Below are 13,213 nucleotides of genomic sequence, written 5' to 3'. Positions count from 1 at the left end.
TATCTGCATTCGCTAGTAGGCACAACACAGAAGAACAAGAAATCTACCCCCACATGGTATATGTTTTAATGGCGCTCCCCGTCATGCCGTAGCCAATCAAACCTAGGCCAAATCAAGGCCAAATCAACATAAGAAACATGAATCAATCTAAAAGTGACAGTGTATCAACCGAAGTGGAACAGGGTTTGCTTTCCCTTGTTCCTCTTTCCTTTTTTGCCATTACTTGAGTCGTCATTGCTGGGTTCAGCCGGAGAGGCGGTTCCGGAACTCGGCGCTGAGCCCCATGCGTTCGGGGCAGGGCCGCGGTTATCATTCCAACGGACGGTGCCGCGAGTCTTGCCAGCCATGAGGACATTAGGCTTAGCCGCTGCGGGGAGAGCAGGGAAGGAATCAGCGCCGCGAGAGGCGGGCGCGGTGGGCGTGCGACTAGAGGATGGTGCTGCAGATGAGGGCCGGCTGACCGGGCTAGGCATCGCAGGACGAGAGAAAGATGGCGGCGGGGCGGCTGCTGCCCAAGGGGTGGCAGCGGAAGGTTTGCCACGGCGAGAGGAGGGGCCAGCTGCGGCAGAGAGGGGAGGGAAGGGGTTGGAGGGGGCGTTTGGGAGAGCACCACTCCTTCCTACGGCGGAGCGGGAGGATTTAGCAGTTGATGACTTCAAGCGCAGGACGCGTTTGCCGCTAGAGTTGACGGCGCCTGTTGACATGCCAGGTAAGAGACCACCGGCTGGAAGGGCTGGGTAGTCCTCGTTGATGGCACGCCAGTCATTCCAGGCTCGCAGGAGATCAGAGCGCTTGGACGCGTCCTCGTAGATCTCAGCGAGCTCCTTGATGAGCTTGCCCAACTCGGTGCTGGATGTATCGAATAACGAGAAGAAAGCGTCGATAAGCTCTGTTGCCGAGATCGAAGAAGCGCGGTAGCTTGATACTCTACTACGGAATTCGGCGAGTTTGGTGGCATCATTGCGCAGGAGGTTCGAAGCACGTTCAATTACAGCCTCATGGCGCATTCGGCGGGTCTGGTCTTGTGCGGTAGCTGGCGCGGAGTTTGCAGAAATATTCAGGCCTTCAAATGCTGCAGTAGGAAGAGGCTGAGAGCGCGACGCCGAGGTAGACTGCACTGGGGTAGCAGCGGCGGATCGCTCTGGAGCACGAACGGGTTGGACGTCATCTCGAGTCAGCTGGCCGCCAAAGTTTCGTGTCGAGACAGACTGCGAACTCTGTATAGCCATTTGTCGCTGGTATGCAACTTCCGCACGAGTCATTGGTTGTGCACTGGAGACTGGCAGTGGCTCGGCGTTAGGGTCACGGCCTCGACCGGCACCGCGACGCTGACGTTGCTGTTGGTAAGGAGTGCGCATGTTATCGAATTCGGACAAATCAACCATTCTGGCGTCTCGCCGAATGTCCTTAGAAAGGCTATCGGGATGTGCCTCGATTTGGTGGGCCTTCAGATCCATTTGCGACTCGAAAACGACAAACTTTTTTTCCAAGCATTCTTTATCCAGGCAAGCGAAATGATCCTTATGGAAGTGATTTTCCAATGCGTTGTAGTCAATATAGTATTGTTGTTGGCGGTGGGAGGAGCGTCGGTCACAGATGTGGCAACGCTCGTGTTTATCGCGGCAGTGAGTGTACAGCTCATCGTCACCATAGAACCGTTGGCGACAAAACCCGCACTCCGGATGTCCTCTGAAGCCACTCTGGTCTATAGCTCCAGGCTGGTCATCGCCGGACCTTTCGTGCTTACGCAATTCCGCCGTGGTGAATAGTTCATGCTCATGTGTAAAGACCTTCTTGTTACGAGTACAAAGGTCACTATTCGGAGTATACAGTCAGCTACTGATTCAAGAATTGCGCGAGCTTGATATCGACATACCACATAACTTTGTTGTGCTTGCTTTTTACATGGCGGTGCAAATCTGGCCACCCCAAACAGGCCACATCGCAGTCTTCGTCCGGACAGTTGTATCGCAGCAACAGCACCGTATCCCCGAATATCTCGTCGCTCTCATATTCGATGCCAAGGTTGTCGTCCGTCCGAGCAAAGTCCTTCTTGTTGAAATCCTCATATCGCCGCACTGGATCATCTGTGAAGATCACGAAGTTCGATTCAGTCTGGTATACAAGTCAGCACATGAAATGTAACTCTAACGAAAAGCACCTAAGCTTGTTGGAAAAGGGTTGCAATATGATCATACCCTGCAATGAGCACAAGCCCTGTTCTTGTACAGTGCACGCAACCGAAGCGCACAAATATGACACGTCCTATGGTTACAAGGCGAGACCGAGGTATGTTCGACGGCAGAAGCGCAAATAAAGCAGACTTCTCCGTCATCTGCATCGTCTGTAGCCTCTTCTACCGGTTCCTTTGCTGCTGGCGCCGTGGCTTTCGAAGGCTGAGTATCTTGATTGTTAGTTCGATCGGTATTGCGAGTGTGTCGGCCTATATCCCCGCCGCTGCTACGACCGCCGCCGCGGGTGCGAGGCTTGGGGCGTTTTTCTCCATCGCCGGTATTGTGTTGCGAATCTCCACGGCCGGAGGGAGCTGTCCCTCCGCGGCCGCGGCGACGCCCACCGCGACCCTGGCTGGATGACTCTGGTGTTGAGGCCTGGTTGTCGGTCATTGCGGAGGAAGGAATGTCACAATGCAAGCTGCGGCTTGGCGTCAATATCAGGTGTGCTGGAGCTGCAGAGGCCTGGAATTTGTGGATTGTGGTGGGGGAGAGGTTCGGGGAAAAGTGAGATGCCGCTGACTGATCCCGCATGCCGCATTTGATAAGGATGTGAGGTCTTCAACCGACCACTCTCTTAGTCCTTTTGATTACAGAAAAAGCTCGACCGAGCAACTGAGTGATTCATGGAGCGTTCTATCCAAGGAGTATGGTTTTGTTTCCCCATTCCCTTATACAAGCACCATGCCAGTGAGTAAAAGTACTAGGCAGATTCATTGGCTTGTTGGCGCCGACCTGCTTCATCAGGTCAAAATATGATGAGCAGAGAGCTAAATAAATACTGTTTGGTCCATGTCAATAGGAAGACCACCGGCTACATATGCAGGCCATGGGGGTTCAACAAAGAAAATGAGCATCAGAAGCCACGCAGAGAGCAAATATGATGTCCAATGTCATAATTGACCAGGATCACGCATTCCAGCATCTACTGTCTATATCGGAAGGATCTCCAATTATGTATATCGTGTAGGTAGCAGATTCCAGGACCTTTGAGACTGTAAAATCACAATGGAGGGCTACACCAACTCCCGCTAGAGAGCATGAGCAAATCAAATCCAAAAGAAACAAAAATGGCGAGTGCAAATTGCTCGGAATTCACGCCAGCATCCCCATGCATCGCAAAAAAAAAAAACCAAGAAAGACAAAGGAGAATCGTTAAGAAGCAGGGCTTAGTTTGGAGCCTGCTCTTCCATAAGGATCAAAGCCAACCTGTCACTCCCGGACTATTCATCGGGATTGTACAAATTCTGATTGAGAATTTTAGTCATAGTGAACATGTGGACTCGATCTTGCTTGAAGACAGCACGCATAGCATTGTCGCATAGAATTTGTCGGCGATCATTGGGATCCTGAAGCTCGTTCTCACGAATGTATTGCCAAACCTTTTTGACGGTTTGGGGTCGCGAAAGCTGTATGATGTTTAGCAAGCAAATCCTAGAGAGAAATAATCGGAAGAGGTGCTCACTGTGGGCTCTCCCAGAAGTGCGGATAGGGGTTCGGAAAGGTTCATAGGTTTCTGTGGTTGTGTTAAAAATGGTGGGAGGCTTGGGATGATATAGAAAAGCATACGTGGAACCCAGTATTTCGGTTGACCTCCCTCTTTGGCTCTTCGCCGGAGCCAATATCTGAATCGTCTTCTGCCTTGACCCTCTTCGAAGTTTTGGCTTTGCTCTTCTTCTTCACAGGAGCTGCACGCCGAGTGTTGCCCCCACGAGTGGGTCGCGCGCGTGAATTCTCTTCAGCTTGCAGCTTGGCTGCGAATGCCGCATCCGCATCGGTATCAGTATCCGGCTTGTGTTTCTTAGCAGGAGGCGATGCGCTTGCAGGCTCGGAAGTGGCATCGCTGGAGGCCTGGCGCTTTATAGGAGATGAGGAGGGAGGCGGGGAGGGCACCGCAGCTGAAGCTGAATCACCATCGCGCTGATCATTGCTTGGGGTAATTTTATCAGGCGACCCGCCCACCCCGTTTTGTTCGGCGTAACGATCGAATCGTTCCATGATCAGCTGCTTGAGCGTAGCCTTTGTGAATGTCAGTCACAGTTCTTCGCCAGTCATCCTGAATAGCTTTGGGGTAATAATGCGCCATAGATCGTCGTAACTTGACTGACCTTCATCGGGGTGAGATCATAGCCGACGGCATCCTGAAGACCTTTGCGAATTCGCTTCTCGGAGATGGTAGTGAGGTCGCTTTTGGCCAAAATACCATCAATTATGTCGATATATTTGTCGCGCAAGTCAGAGGTCACTATTGCGCAAGATCACCGGTCAGTTAGGAGGCTTTCTAGAGCACCGGCAAATTAGCACCGGGGCAACACCGAGGTAGCTTACACGACATATTGTTGCTAGTAGATCACGTAGATTGGCCAGTTATGTTCAGACGTATGAGCTGGGTTAGGATTTGCAGTTCGCAATTGAGGATATCGTGGGGTTTGTAGAGGAGTATGGTGGTCGATGGAGAGCTTGGAGTTGTCAGGTGGGCTATACTCAAGTCGCACTGGCGCTTAAGACCGGCGGGGCATTGGAGGCAGAGAAAGGCCAGGCGAAAAAAATTGCAGAGACAAAAGGGTTATAGATAAGATGCTAGACAAAGACCAGGTCAGGCAAAGAGCTCCGTGCAAGATATGCAGTCTAGAAGAAATGTCTATCCATTGAGAGCCTCTAGAAACGTCCATAACGATTGACGGGCCCGACATCAAGCTGGGGAAATTATGACTAAGCTGATGCAGCTCAGTCACGTGGTATCTGGTGCCTGAGGCCTAACGTTAACAAGTGCTGACTCAGTGCTGAGTCAGTCCACACAAAGAACCCGCTTGGCCGCCGCGATTTGTTTCTGCCCGAAAATCCATCAGCGGATTGCACCGATCTATCTTTGCTCCGAAGCCTCTAGACGCCTTCGGTATACCCATCATGGCGCCCAGTTTCGATACCCTGTCCGAGCAGGATCTCCACGAGGAAGAGGAGGAGGAGATTGATTTCTCCGGTGAGTGCAAGATTTGTCGTGGTCTGTGTGCCCCTCTCTAACACATTAGTCCACAGATCTCAAGGAGCAATATGAAGTGAAAGTCGAGGAGGGACTGGACACATTTATCGTCATCGATGGCCTCCCCGTTGTACCCGAAGATAGCCGACAAAAACTCGTCAAGTTCTTACTGAGAAAACTCAACTCCGTTGGCAGCACCTCCGAAGATGCGGTTTTCATGCCCGTTAACGACAAGAAGATGACTGAAGGGTGCGTATTGGATATCTAATGAGATGTGGAGGAATCATGGACGATCTCTAACCTTCGTTCGCGCGATATAGATTCGCCTTTGTGGAATATGAAACCCCGGAAATGGCAGTCGCCGCCGTCAAGCAGTTGCACGGCGTCCCTCTCGATAAGAAGCACATTATGGCTGTCAACAAGTTGATGGATATCGAGCGTTATGGTCGTGAAGGTCGTATTGATGAAGAATACAAGCCGCCTGTCCCGGAACCGTTCAAGGAGAAGGAGCACCTGCGCTCGTGGATGGGAGATGCCAGCGCCCGGGATCAATTCGCCCTTTACCGTAACGACAAGGTTGGCGTGTTCTGGAACAACAAGACGAACCCACCGGAGAATGTCGTGGACCGCGCTCACTGGACACAACTTTTCGTTCAATGGTCCCCCAAGGGTACATTCCTCGCCTCCGTTCACCCCCAGGGTGTCCAACTCTGGGGCGGCGAGTCCTTCTCTAAGCAAAAGCAGTTCCCTCACCCCTTCGTGCAGTTGATCGAGTTCTCCCCGCTCGAGGGCTACTTGACAACGTGGTCAGCACGGCCCATCCAGGTCGAGGAAGGCCAACCCATATTGACCTACGAGGAGGACGGCAAGAACATCATTATCTGGGATATCGAGACTGGCAAGCCTCTCCGTTCGTTTGTGTCGCACGATTTGGCTGCCCCTGCGGATATTGAGGGTAGCGATGTTGCGCCTAAGAAGAAGGTGCAGTGGCCTGCCTTCAAGTGGTCCTCGGACGAGAAGTACGTTGCTCGCATGCTCCAAGGCCAATCTCTCTCTATCTACGAACTTCCCAACATGAACCTTCTTGGTCGCACTTCCGTGAAGATTGAGGGTGCTATGGACTTCGAGTGGTCCCCTGCCACCGTCGCCCGCGAGGGTATCAAGCAGTACGAGCAATTGCTCTGCTTCTGGACTCCTGAAATTGGCAGCAACCCCGCCCGTGTCGGTATGATGAGCGTTCCCTCCAAGGAGGTTGTCCGAACCCGTAACCTGTTCAACGTTTCCGATGTCAAGCTGCACTGGCAATCACAGGGTGCCTACGTCTGCGTCAAGGTCGACCGTCACTCTAAGTCTAAGAAGTCTATGGCTACTAACTTGGAGATCTTCCGCGTTCGCGAGAAGGGTGTGCCCGTCGAGGTTGTTGACAGTCTCAAGGATACCGTGATTAACTTTGCCTGGGAGCCCAATGGATCCCGATTCGTCGTTATCGCCAACGGCGAGGCACCAACTGGTGCCGCCGTCCTCCCTAAGACTTCCGTTTCATTCTTCGCGCCTGAGAAGAAGGGCTACACTGCCGGTAACTTCAAGCTGGTGCGCACCATTGAGAAGAAGACCAGCAACGGCATCTACTGGTCGCCCAAGGGCCGATTCGTTATTGTCGCCACTGTTCACTCCCAGACCAGCTTTGACATGGACTTCTGGGATCTCGACTTCGAGGGCGAGAAGATCGAGGCTGAGAAGGATCTCGCAGCCAACCTCCAACTGATGAAGACTGTAGAGCACTACGGTGTCACCGATGTTGACTGGGACTCCACTGGTCGTTACGTTGTTAGCAGCGCCAGTGTGTGGACTCACTCGGTAAGATTTGACCTCGTTCTATTTTTGATTATGTTACATAATATTGACCCCATTATAGATGGAGAACGGCTGGAACATGCACACCTTCTCCGGTACTACCCTCTCCGAGAACCCCACCGAAAAGTTCAAGCAGTTCCTTTGGCGCCCACGCCCTGCCACTCTTCTGAGCAAGGAGGAGCAGAAGCAAGTGCGCAAGAATCTCCGCGAGTACTCAAAGGAGTTCGACGAAGAAGACAAGTACGCTGTCGACATCGCCAACACCGCCGTTGTCGAGACCCGCAAGCGTGTACTCAGCGAGTGGGTCGCCTGGCTCCGTCGGGAGAAGGAGCTCCTGGCGGAAGAGAAGGAGGCCTTCAACCTCCCCGAGGACGCAGATTCACCCACAGCCGCCAGCGACGCGCGCCCGGTTGTCGAAGATCAGGGCGACTCCGTGGTCGAGGAGATTGTGGAGGAGATTATCGAGGAGACCGAGGAGGTCATTGGCTGATGAATCTGTCTGTTCTATTTTCGCAAATAATGTGTTTCCTTTTGTTCCTCTTTTCCCCCTATTTCTTTGCTGGCGTTTCGCGCTTGTGCCTGAACCCAGCCTTCTGTCCCCTTGTGTTTCTTTTAGGTTCCCTGGGCAAGCCCAGTGAGGATCGGGACATTCCAAAAATCAATAGATCGAGCGGTGCGCCTCCCGACCAAATGTGCAATGTGGATAAGCATGAGAGATGGCTACGAAACCAGTTCCTAGCGAAGTTCAACCTTGTACTTCTTATTTTAAATCATTTAAAGTAAACCATCTCAAGTGTAAAGTTCCCAAGTATAAAGCCCCCTTCCCACGCCCACCGCTCCCAATGTTACCAGCATCATCCCCAATGTCGAGTTCAGCGCGAACCTCATAGCACCTCCCGTAGGCTGACTCTGACTTCCGATGGTAGTGGATGTCGCAGCATTCGGCGACGGCTCAGGCATAGACGTGGAAGAGGACTCAGAAGTCGTGGACGAAGAAGACTTGGTTGAAGACGAGGACTCTGGCAAGACGTTCTTTTTGAAGTAGGAATCATGCAAGCCCACAACATTTCCAGGAGGTGTATATTCGCAAACAACATACCAGCCCTGAGCCCGCGTTTCGCCTCGCGCGACCTTCAGCCCTTCCAAGCCATGTCCTCCAGCTTCATCCACACTGAAACGAGGCGTCATCACCACCCCTTCGAACAAATCCTCTTCGGAGACATCATCTTGCACTTCGACCTCGACATCTCTTTTCGCATTGTCATTCTTCGTATACCCACAGTTGACAGCGGCACACCCAACCTGCGTAGTTGACTTCCAGACCAACTGAGTGAAATGCCCCGTCGCCTCAGTGAAGCCTGTCGGCTTGTCGAAGTTATACAATTCGCCTTCATCACCCCAGGCAATGACAGCAGCAGAGACATTCTGGTATCCGTATGCGAGGTTCTCGCCGTAGCTGCTTTCCTGCGAAGGTAATAATATTAGCGCTATTATCTGGTAGTCTGGGGGGCATTGATACACACCGAATGTTTCCAGATACAGGCTGCTGCCCACTCCTTCGAGTAATCGGCCAAAGTGTCGTTCCATTTCAGTGGTTTGGCATCGTGATTGGCGCGGTAATCGTTCGTGACTTTCAGCATATCGCCCTTGAACTCGTCCAGGGAGGTGTAGGATGGTGACACGGGGGCTGTTTGTGTTGGCGCTGGCACTTCTACCGTCGTCCAGACGGTTACTACGTCGGCGTTTGCATTGAGTATTTGCACGGTGAGGAGTGTAAGAATGGCCAACCATCGTGTAGTTCTGGTGTGATTGTTTCGATCCATTTTGAAGAATTCGAGTTATTGTGAGCAGGTGGCTATTGCATGATCTGGCTCTTTTTTTTTTCTTATGGTCGTTGGATCAATAGATAGCACCAGGGTCCGAATCCAAGTCAGGCGGCGGTCCTAAGCCGTGACGATGTCCCCTTATTGGAAGGTGGTGATGCAATAATCGTGTATTGTCTATTGTCTTAGGCAGCCATAGGTATTTATTGTGCGTGCCTGTTCTGTTCTCATAGAAGCTCCTTCAGATAATCTTCTTCGTAGAGCTTGAGAAACGAACGTACTCAACACCTGGAGGATGAAGAAGATTGCTGGGAAGACTGGGAAGAAATAGAGCCATTTTGAAATTCTATTAATGTTTTAAACTGCAACCGGGCAAGGCGACAGTTGGATCCCTTTTTCTCATCTCCGTTTCAGCCGCTGTGGTGATGTTCCAGCAGCCGCCGGTGTTGACGTCAGACTCTTAGGGCTACGGGGTTGCATCGTATCGACCGTATTTGATCTTTGATAGTTGATATTTCATATTTCATATTGATTCTTTGATGTCTGATTTATCTTGAATTTCTCTGTACAGCTGGACTGTCTGGTTTCGTCTAGTTTCGCTTTGTTTTGTCTCGCTGAAACTGAGAATTGGAGACATTAATAGAACTTCTCTACTTCTATGTATAATTCCGGATTCAAAAGCAAATATATACCATATCCTTGTACATGAATCGCTCTTTATATACTCATAGCAGTCCACTCTCCCTAGGAGAACATTCCGTACTGACATGCATGTCCGCATTGTAGGGCCCTATACGCCACTCGCTATGCAATTCTCGGGGGTATCGGTATCTATTACATCAAATTGCAACCAAATCCATACATAGCTCGTTCCACGTCCCGCTTGACGAGATACCAGTCAGCCCGCCGCTCAGCAAATTCATATACCTCCTCCACTCGCCAAATTCCATGGAACCGATCCGCATCCGCGATGACAGTCGCCAGTTCCTTGGCATGGCCAGGATCGATCAAGTAAATCTGCACGAGCTCACGGAATGCCGTGAAATAGAGAAGTAGCTCATTGTTTCGCAAGGTTTGAATATACTTGAAGTAGTGGTTCATGTCGCTAGGAAGTCAAGTCAGCTTGCTGTTTTGCACGGCTGAAGATCAAGATACATACCTAATCAACTTGAGTGATCCCTCCACGCTGATGCGCTGTCGCTTGAGGTGTTTACATAGAGCCGTAAATAAGCGGAGCCCAACTTCTTGATTGAACACATCTAGGGTGCTCTTGTCCGTGCTCCCGACTAGCATCTGCGTGTGCGATGAAACCACGTCGACGACAGCGACAGCGACTTCGCTAACGCCTACATCCATGGTCTGTCGGTGGGGGTCTGGGGAAACTCCGGGGTTGAAATCGGTGGCTGGCTGTCGGGTTGCCAGAATGTAGTCCACCTCTTCCATGAGAACGTCGATTCCCTTATTCAGGCCAGCTGCGACACGTTCATCGAGCATCTGTTCGAACTTTTTCTTTTCTTTATTGGCAGGATCCACAAAATCGTTCCTATCAGTCAATCTCATGCCGATCAACTCCTGCTCGTAGAATACATCCATCATTTGCAGGATCAAATCGCCGACGTTGACCAGTTCTAGGAAAGTGACCAGGGGCTCGACCCCAGATTGGTCACGCTCCCCTTGTTCGCGAGGTCGGTAGTTGGATAGATGACTGACAGCCTTATCGAATCCAACGATAACGTGCTGGTATCCCAATATACGTAGCAATGTCACAAAAATTGCCTCGCATTGTTGCTTTGCTGCAAGACCGAATTCGCCGCCAAGTCGCACAAATTGAGCGGCTCTCTCCAAGCTGGACTTGGCGGAATGAACTAGATCAAGTGCAATTTCGATGCTAAACAATGAGCGGATACCCTCCATCTTTATCTTCATGATGGCCGCTTTTGCTGCCAGCTCTGTAGTTGGAGCTTCGTCGACGGCCACTGGGGCAGGCGACGATATTGTCGAAAATCGATTGGGATTTTTAGATGGTTGCAACGGGTTTGGACTGCTTGTTTCCGTGTCTGATTTGGATTCTTCGTTTGATTTGGCACTAGAAAAACCCGGCAGGATGTTTACCGGCATCATAATCACTTTCTTGAAAGAAGTAAGGAAGTCTCGTTTGTCGGCTTGCCGATTGACATTTGACATCAAAAAAGACTCTGTTGAGGCCGCTTGTTCGGAGAGATGCCGGTCCCACTCACTCACTGTAAATTCACAGGCCTTCTTGAAAAAATCAAGCTCTTCTGCCAAATACAGATCGAGGTGTGGCTCGTAGACCTTGATCACGACATTATCAAGATACTCATCGAATTTAGCATCGGACCCTCGTATGGGAAGCAGAGCCTCCGAGAGGTTCATGCATTGGACAAAGGTCGTCGAGATTGCAGTGAGATACGACTCGATGCTGACGCCATGCAGCTCATCAAATATTGCCGTGAGGAAAGGAGACAACACATCTTCGCCAACTTTCGTCATAAAGGTTGATGTGACATCCAAGGCCGGGGGAAAGACGCGGTTCATTATGGATATTTCGTCGTTGAATGCGACACTGAGACGTGTGAAAAAAGCCTGCGTCTGCTCCATCTTAACCTGGCCGGTCGACCCGTCAATGCAGGAAGCGACGCTTCCTAGGTCAGACTTCCGAGTCATCAGGTGATTGTGATGGATAAAGAGGTCCACAGCAGCTTGCCCACCGTTGAGTGTCCATAGAATGTGTGCGTATTTCCGCATGGCCCCATCAATGTCGTCGGTTTCATACCCCTGACGGAACTCCTTCAGCGCCGCAGTCTCAAACATTGAGACTGTACGCTCTAAACGGTCCACCCGCTCGTCCCATCCTTGTGTCATGTCAGATTTGGAGAACATTAGCAACTGTGCCAGTATCTGCGCTTGAGCCTGGGGATCTTTATATTTCGTGAAAACCAATTTTTCAGATGATGGTTCAGATCGCGCGATGTCCTCATAGAACGGTGCCAGTGCAGCATGTATCTTGCCGTATTCCTGACGCGCCTCACCCCGGATTGACCTTACCTGTTTCAACACGGTCAGGGCGGGTTCATCCATGAGATCCTGAAATATAGTGGGCTGTGATGCCGTATTGACTAGTTCAATCTTGTCGAATCCATCGGAGAGTGCTTTCAGGTCATTAGAAGGGTCATCAGTGGCCGCAGGGACTGATCCAACCAGCTCAGCCTCCTCTTGCTGCTCGACGACCTCCATGTTGGCGACTGTCCCAAATACCACTTCGGCATGCTTTCTAGCATCTGCTTCGTCCCAGCATCCGATTCGTTTCAACTTGTGTACCCATCGAGTGTCATCATACGCCATCTCGTGTATAAGCTTGCAGGACCGTGCTGCTCGGATCAAATCAACAGGGCCGACATGGTCGAGAATAGAGGATACGATCTCTATTTTTCCTTCTGTCAGCAAGTGTTTCTTTCGCCTCCGTATGTCTTCATCTCACGTACCTGCCGGAAGAGCAGCTCTGGAGATGTCTTCCATTGATGCCATGTGCAGCGAGGCCAGCACATCTCTGCGCGCCTGAGCTGCGGCCGTGGGCCCTTTCTTTGCACCTGGCATATTGTGTTCCTGGACTCTGCATCGGAAGAGAAGGCACTCGTGGGGATCTCAGAATTTGAGGCAGCCTCAGACTCGCTCCAAGCTGTCCCGCGGGGTTGTGGGGAATGGTTCGGTCTCGATATCGAGCAGACACGGCGTCTTCGGGGTATATTTGACGTCGAGTTCTCAAGCAGACATCTTCACATCTAACCACTTATTTCCCAACTACAAATCAGGAACCACATTCCAATGCTGCACGATCACGCACAGACAGGGTCCAACGCCGCCGCCTCCTCGGGCTGGCAAAATGTACACCGCTCTCTCATAGAGTCAGCTGTACGGAGTGGACGATCGGGCTTTCTTCAATTGGAAGAAAATAAGAGAGTTGAAGGATATTTGGTTTCTGATGCTGTAGAAAGCTCAATTGTGGCTGTTGTGTAGCTATGAGGAAAGTGAATTAAGAAAATTGAAGATTTTTAAAGCAACTTGGTGGCTAAATATATACATCGGGAGAAGGATTGAGATTTAACATAGAATAATACTTTCTAATTCTAGTTTTTTTTGAACCATTGAGAGCCAGAAAAGCCATTTAAATCAATGATGTTCTCCCTAATATGATATGATCTGCAATACAAGCTGATATAGCCAAACATAGCTATAGTAAGACTTACCTATGAAGCTATGTATGGAGGTACAGGATAGAACCCGAGATACCCGGTCTTTGAAGAAGA

At 50.8% G+C, this 13,213-nt stretch overlaps 5 protein-coding genes across 5 annotated transcripts; 1 reads left to right on the top strand and 4 right to left on the bottom strand.

Annotated features, from left to right (window-relative positions):
• Positions 1–164: 164 nt before the first annotated feature.
• On the bottom strand, positions 165–2,624 carry N7518_007916 (E3 ubiquitin-protein ligase HEL2; the record flags this gene model as incomplete). Its single annotated transcript, XM_057188843.1, has 3 exons — positions 165–1,815; positions 1,877–2,115; positions 2,199–2,624. The coding sequence occupies 3 exons, from the start codon at positions 2,622–2,624 to the stop codon at positions 165–167; spliced, it is 2,316 nt and encodes a 771-aa protein (XP_057040546.1).
• Positions 2,625–3,454: 830 nt separating this feature from the next.
• On the bottom strand, positions 3,455–4,566 carry N7518_007915 (SWIB/MDM2 domain protein; the record flags this gene model as incomplete). Its single annotated transcript, XM_057188842.1, has 5 exons — positions 3,455–3,640; positions 3,697–3,747; positions 3,801–4,250; positions 4,340–4,476; positions 4,560–4,566. The coding sequence occupies 5 exons, from the start codon at positions 4,564–4,566 to the stop codon at positions 3,455–3,457; spliced, it is 831 nt and encodes a 276-aa protein (XP_057040545.1).
• A 572-nt stretch (positions 4,567–5,138) lies between these two features.
• On the top strand, positions 5,139–7,555 carry EifCb (translation initiation factor eIF3 core subunit b; the record flags this gene model as incomplete). Its single annotated transcript, XM_057188841.1, has 4 exons — positions 5,139–5,211; positions 5,268–5,460; positions 5,532–7,068; positions 7,127–7,555. 4 exons carry the CDS (start codon positions 5,139–5,141, stop codon positions 7,553–7,555), a joined length of 2,232 nt encoding a protein of 743 aa, XP_057040544.1.
• A 299-nt stretch (positions 7,556–7,854) lies between these two features.
• On the bottom strand, positions 7,855–8,888 carry N7518_007913 (putative extracellular SCP domain protein Pry1; the record flags this gene model as incomplete). The annotated part of the gene is made up of 2 exons (XM_057188840.1): positions 7,855–8,529; positions 8,589–8,888. 2 exons carry the CDS (start codon positions 8,886–8,888, stop codon positions 7,855–7,857), a joined length of 975 nt encoding a protein of 324 aa, XP_057040543.1.
• Positions 8,889–9,722: 834 nt separating this feature from the next.
• On the bottom strand, positions 9,723–12,503 carry N7518_007912 (uncharacterized protein; the record flags this gene model as incomplete). The annotated part of the gene is made up of 3 exons (XM_057188839.1): positions 9,723–9,993; positions 10,048–12,331; positions 12,392–12,503. The coding sequence occupies 3 exons, from the start codon at positions 12,501–12,503 to the stop codon at positions 9,723–9,725; spliced, it is 2,667 nt and encodes an 888-aa protein (XP_057040542.1).
• Positions 12,504–13,213: the final 710 nt, after the last annotated feature.

The sequence above is a fragment of the Penicillium psychrosexuale genome, assembly GCF_028828465.1.
Source record: "Penicillium psychrosexuale strain IBT 29551 chromosome Unknown utg000004l, whole genome shotgun sequence".
In the NCBI taxonomy this organism is placed as follows: Eukaryota; Fungi; Ascomycota; class Eurotiomycetes; order Eurotiales; family Aspergillaceae; genus Penicillium; species Penicillium psychrosexuale.
This window is presented reverse-complemented; position numbering and strand designations above follow the sequence as displayed.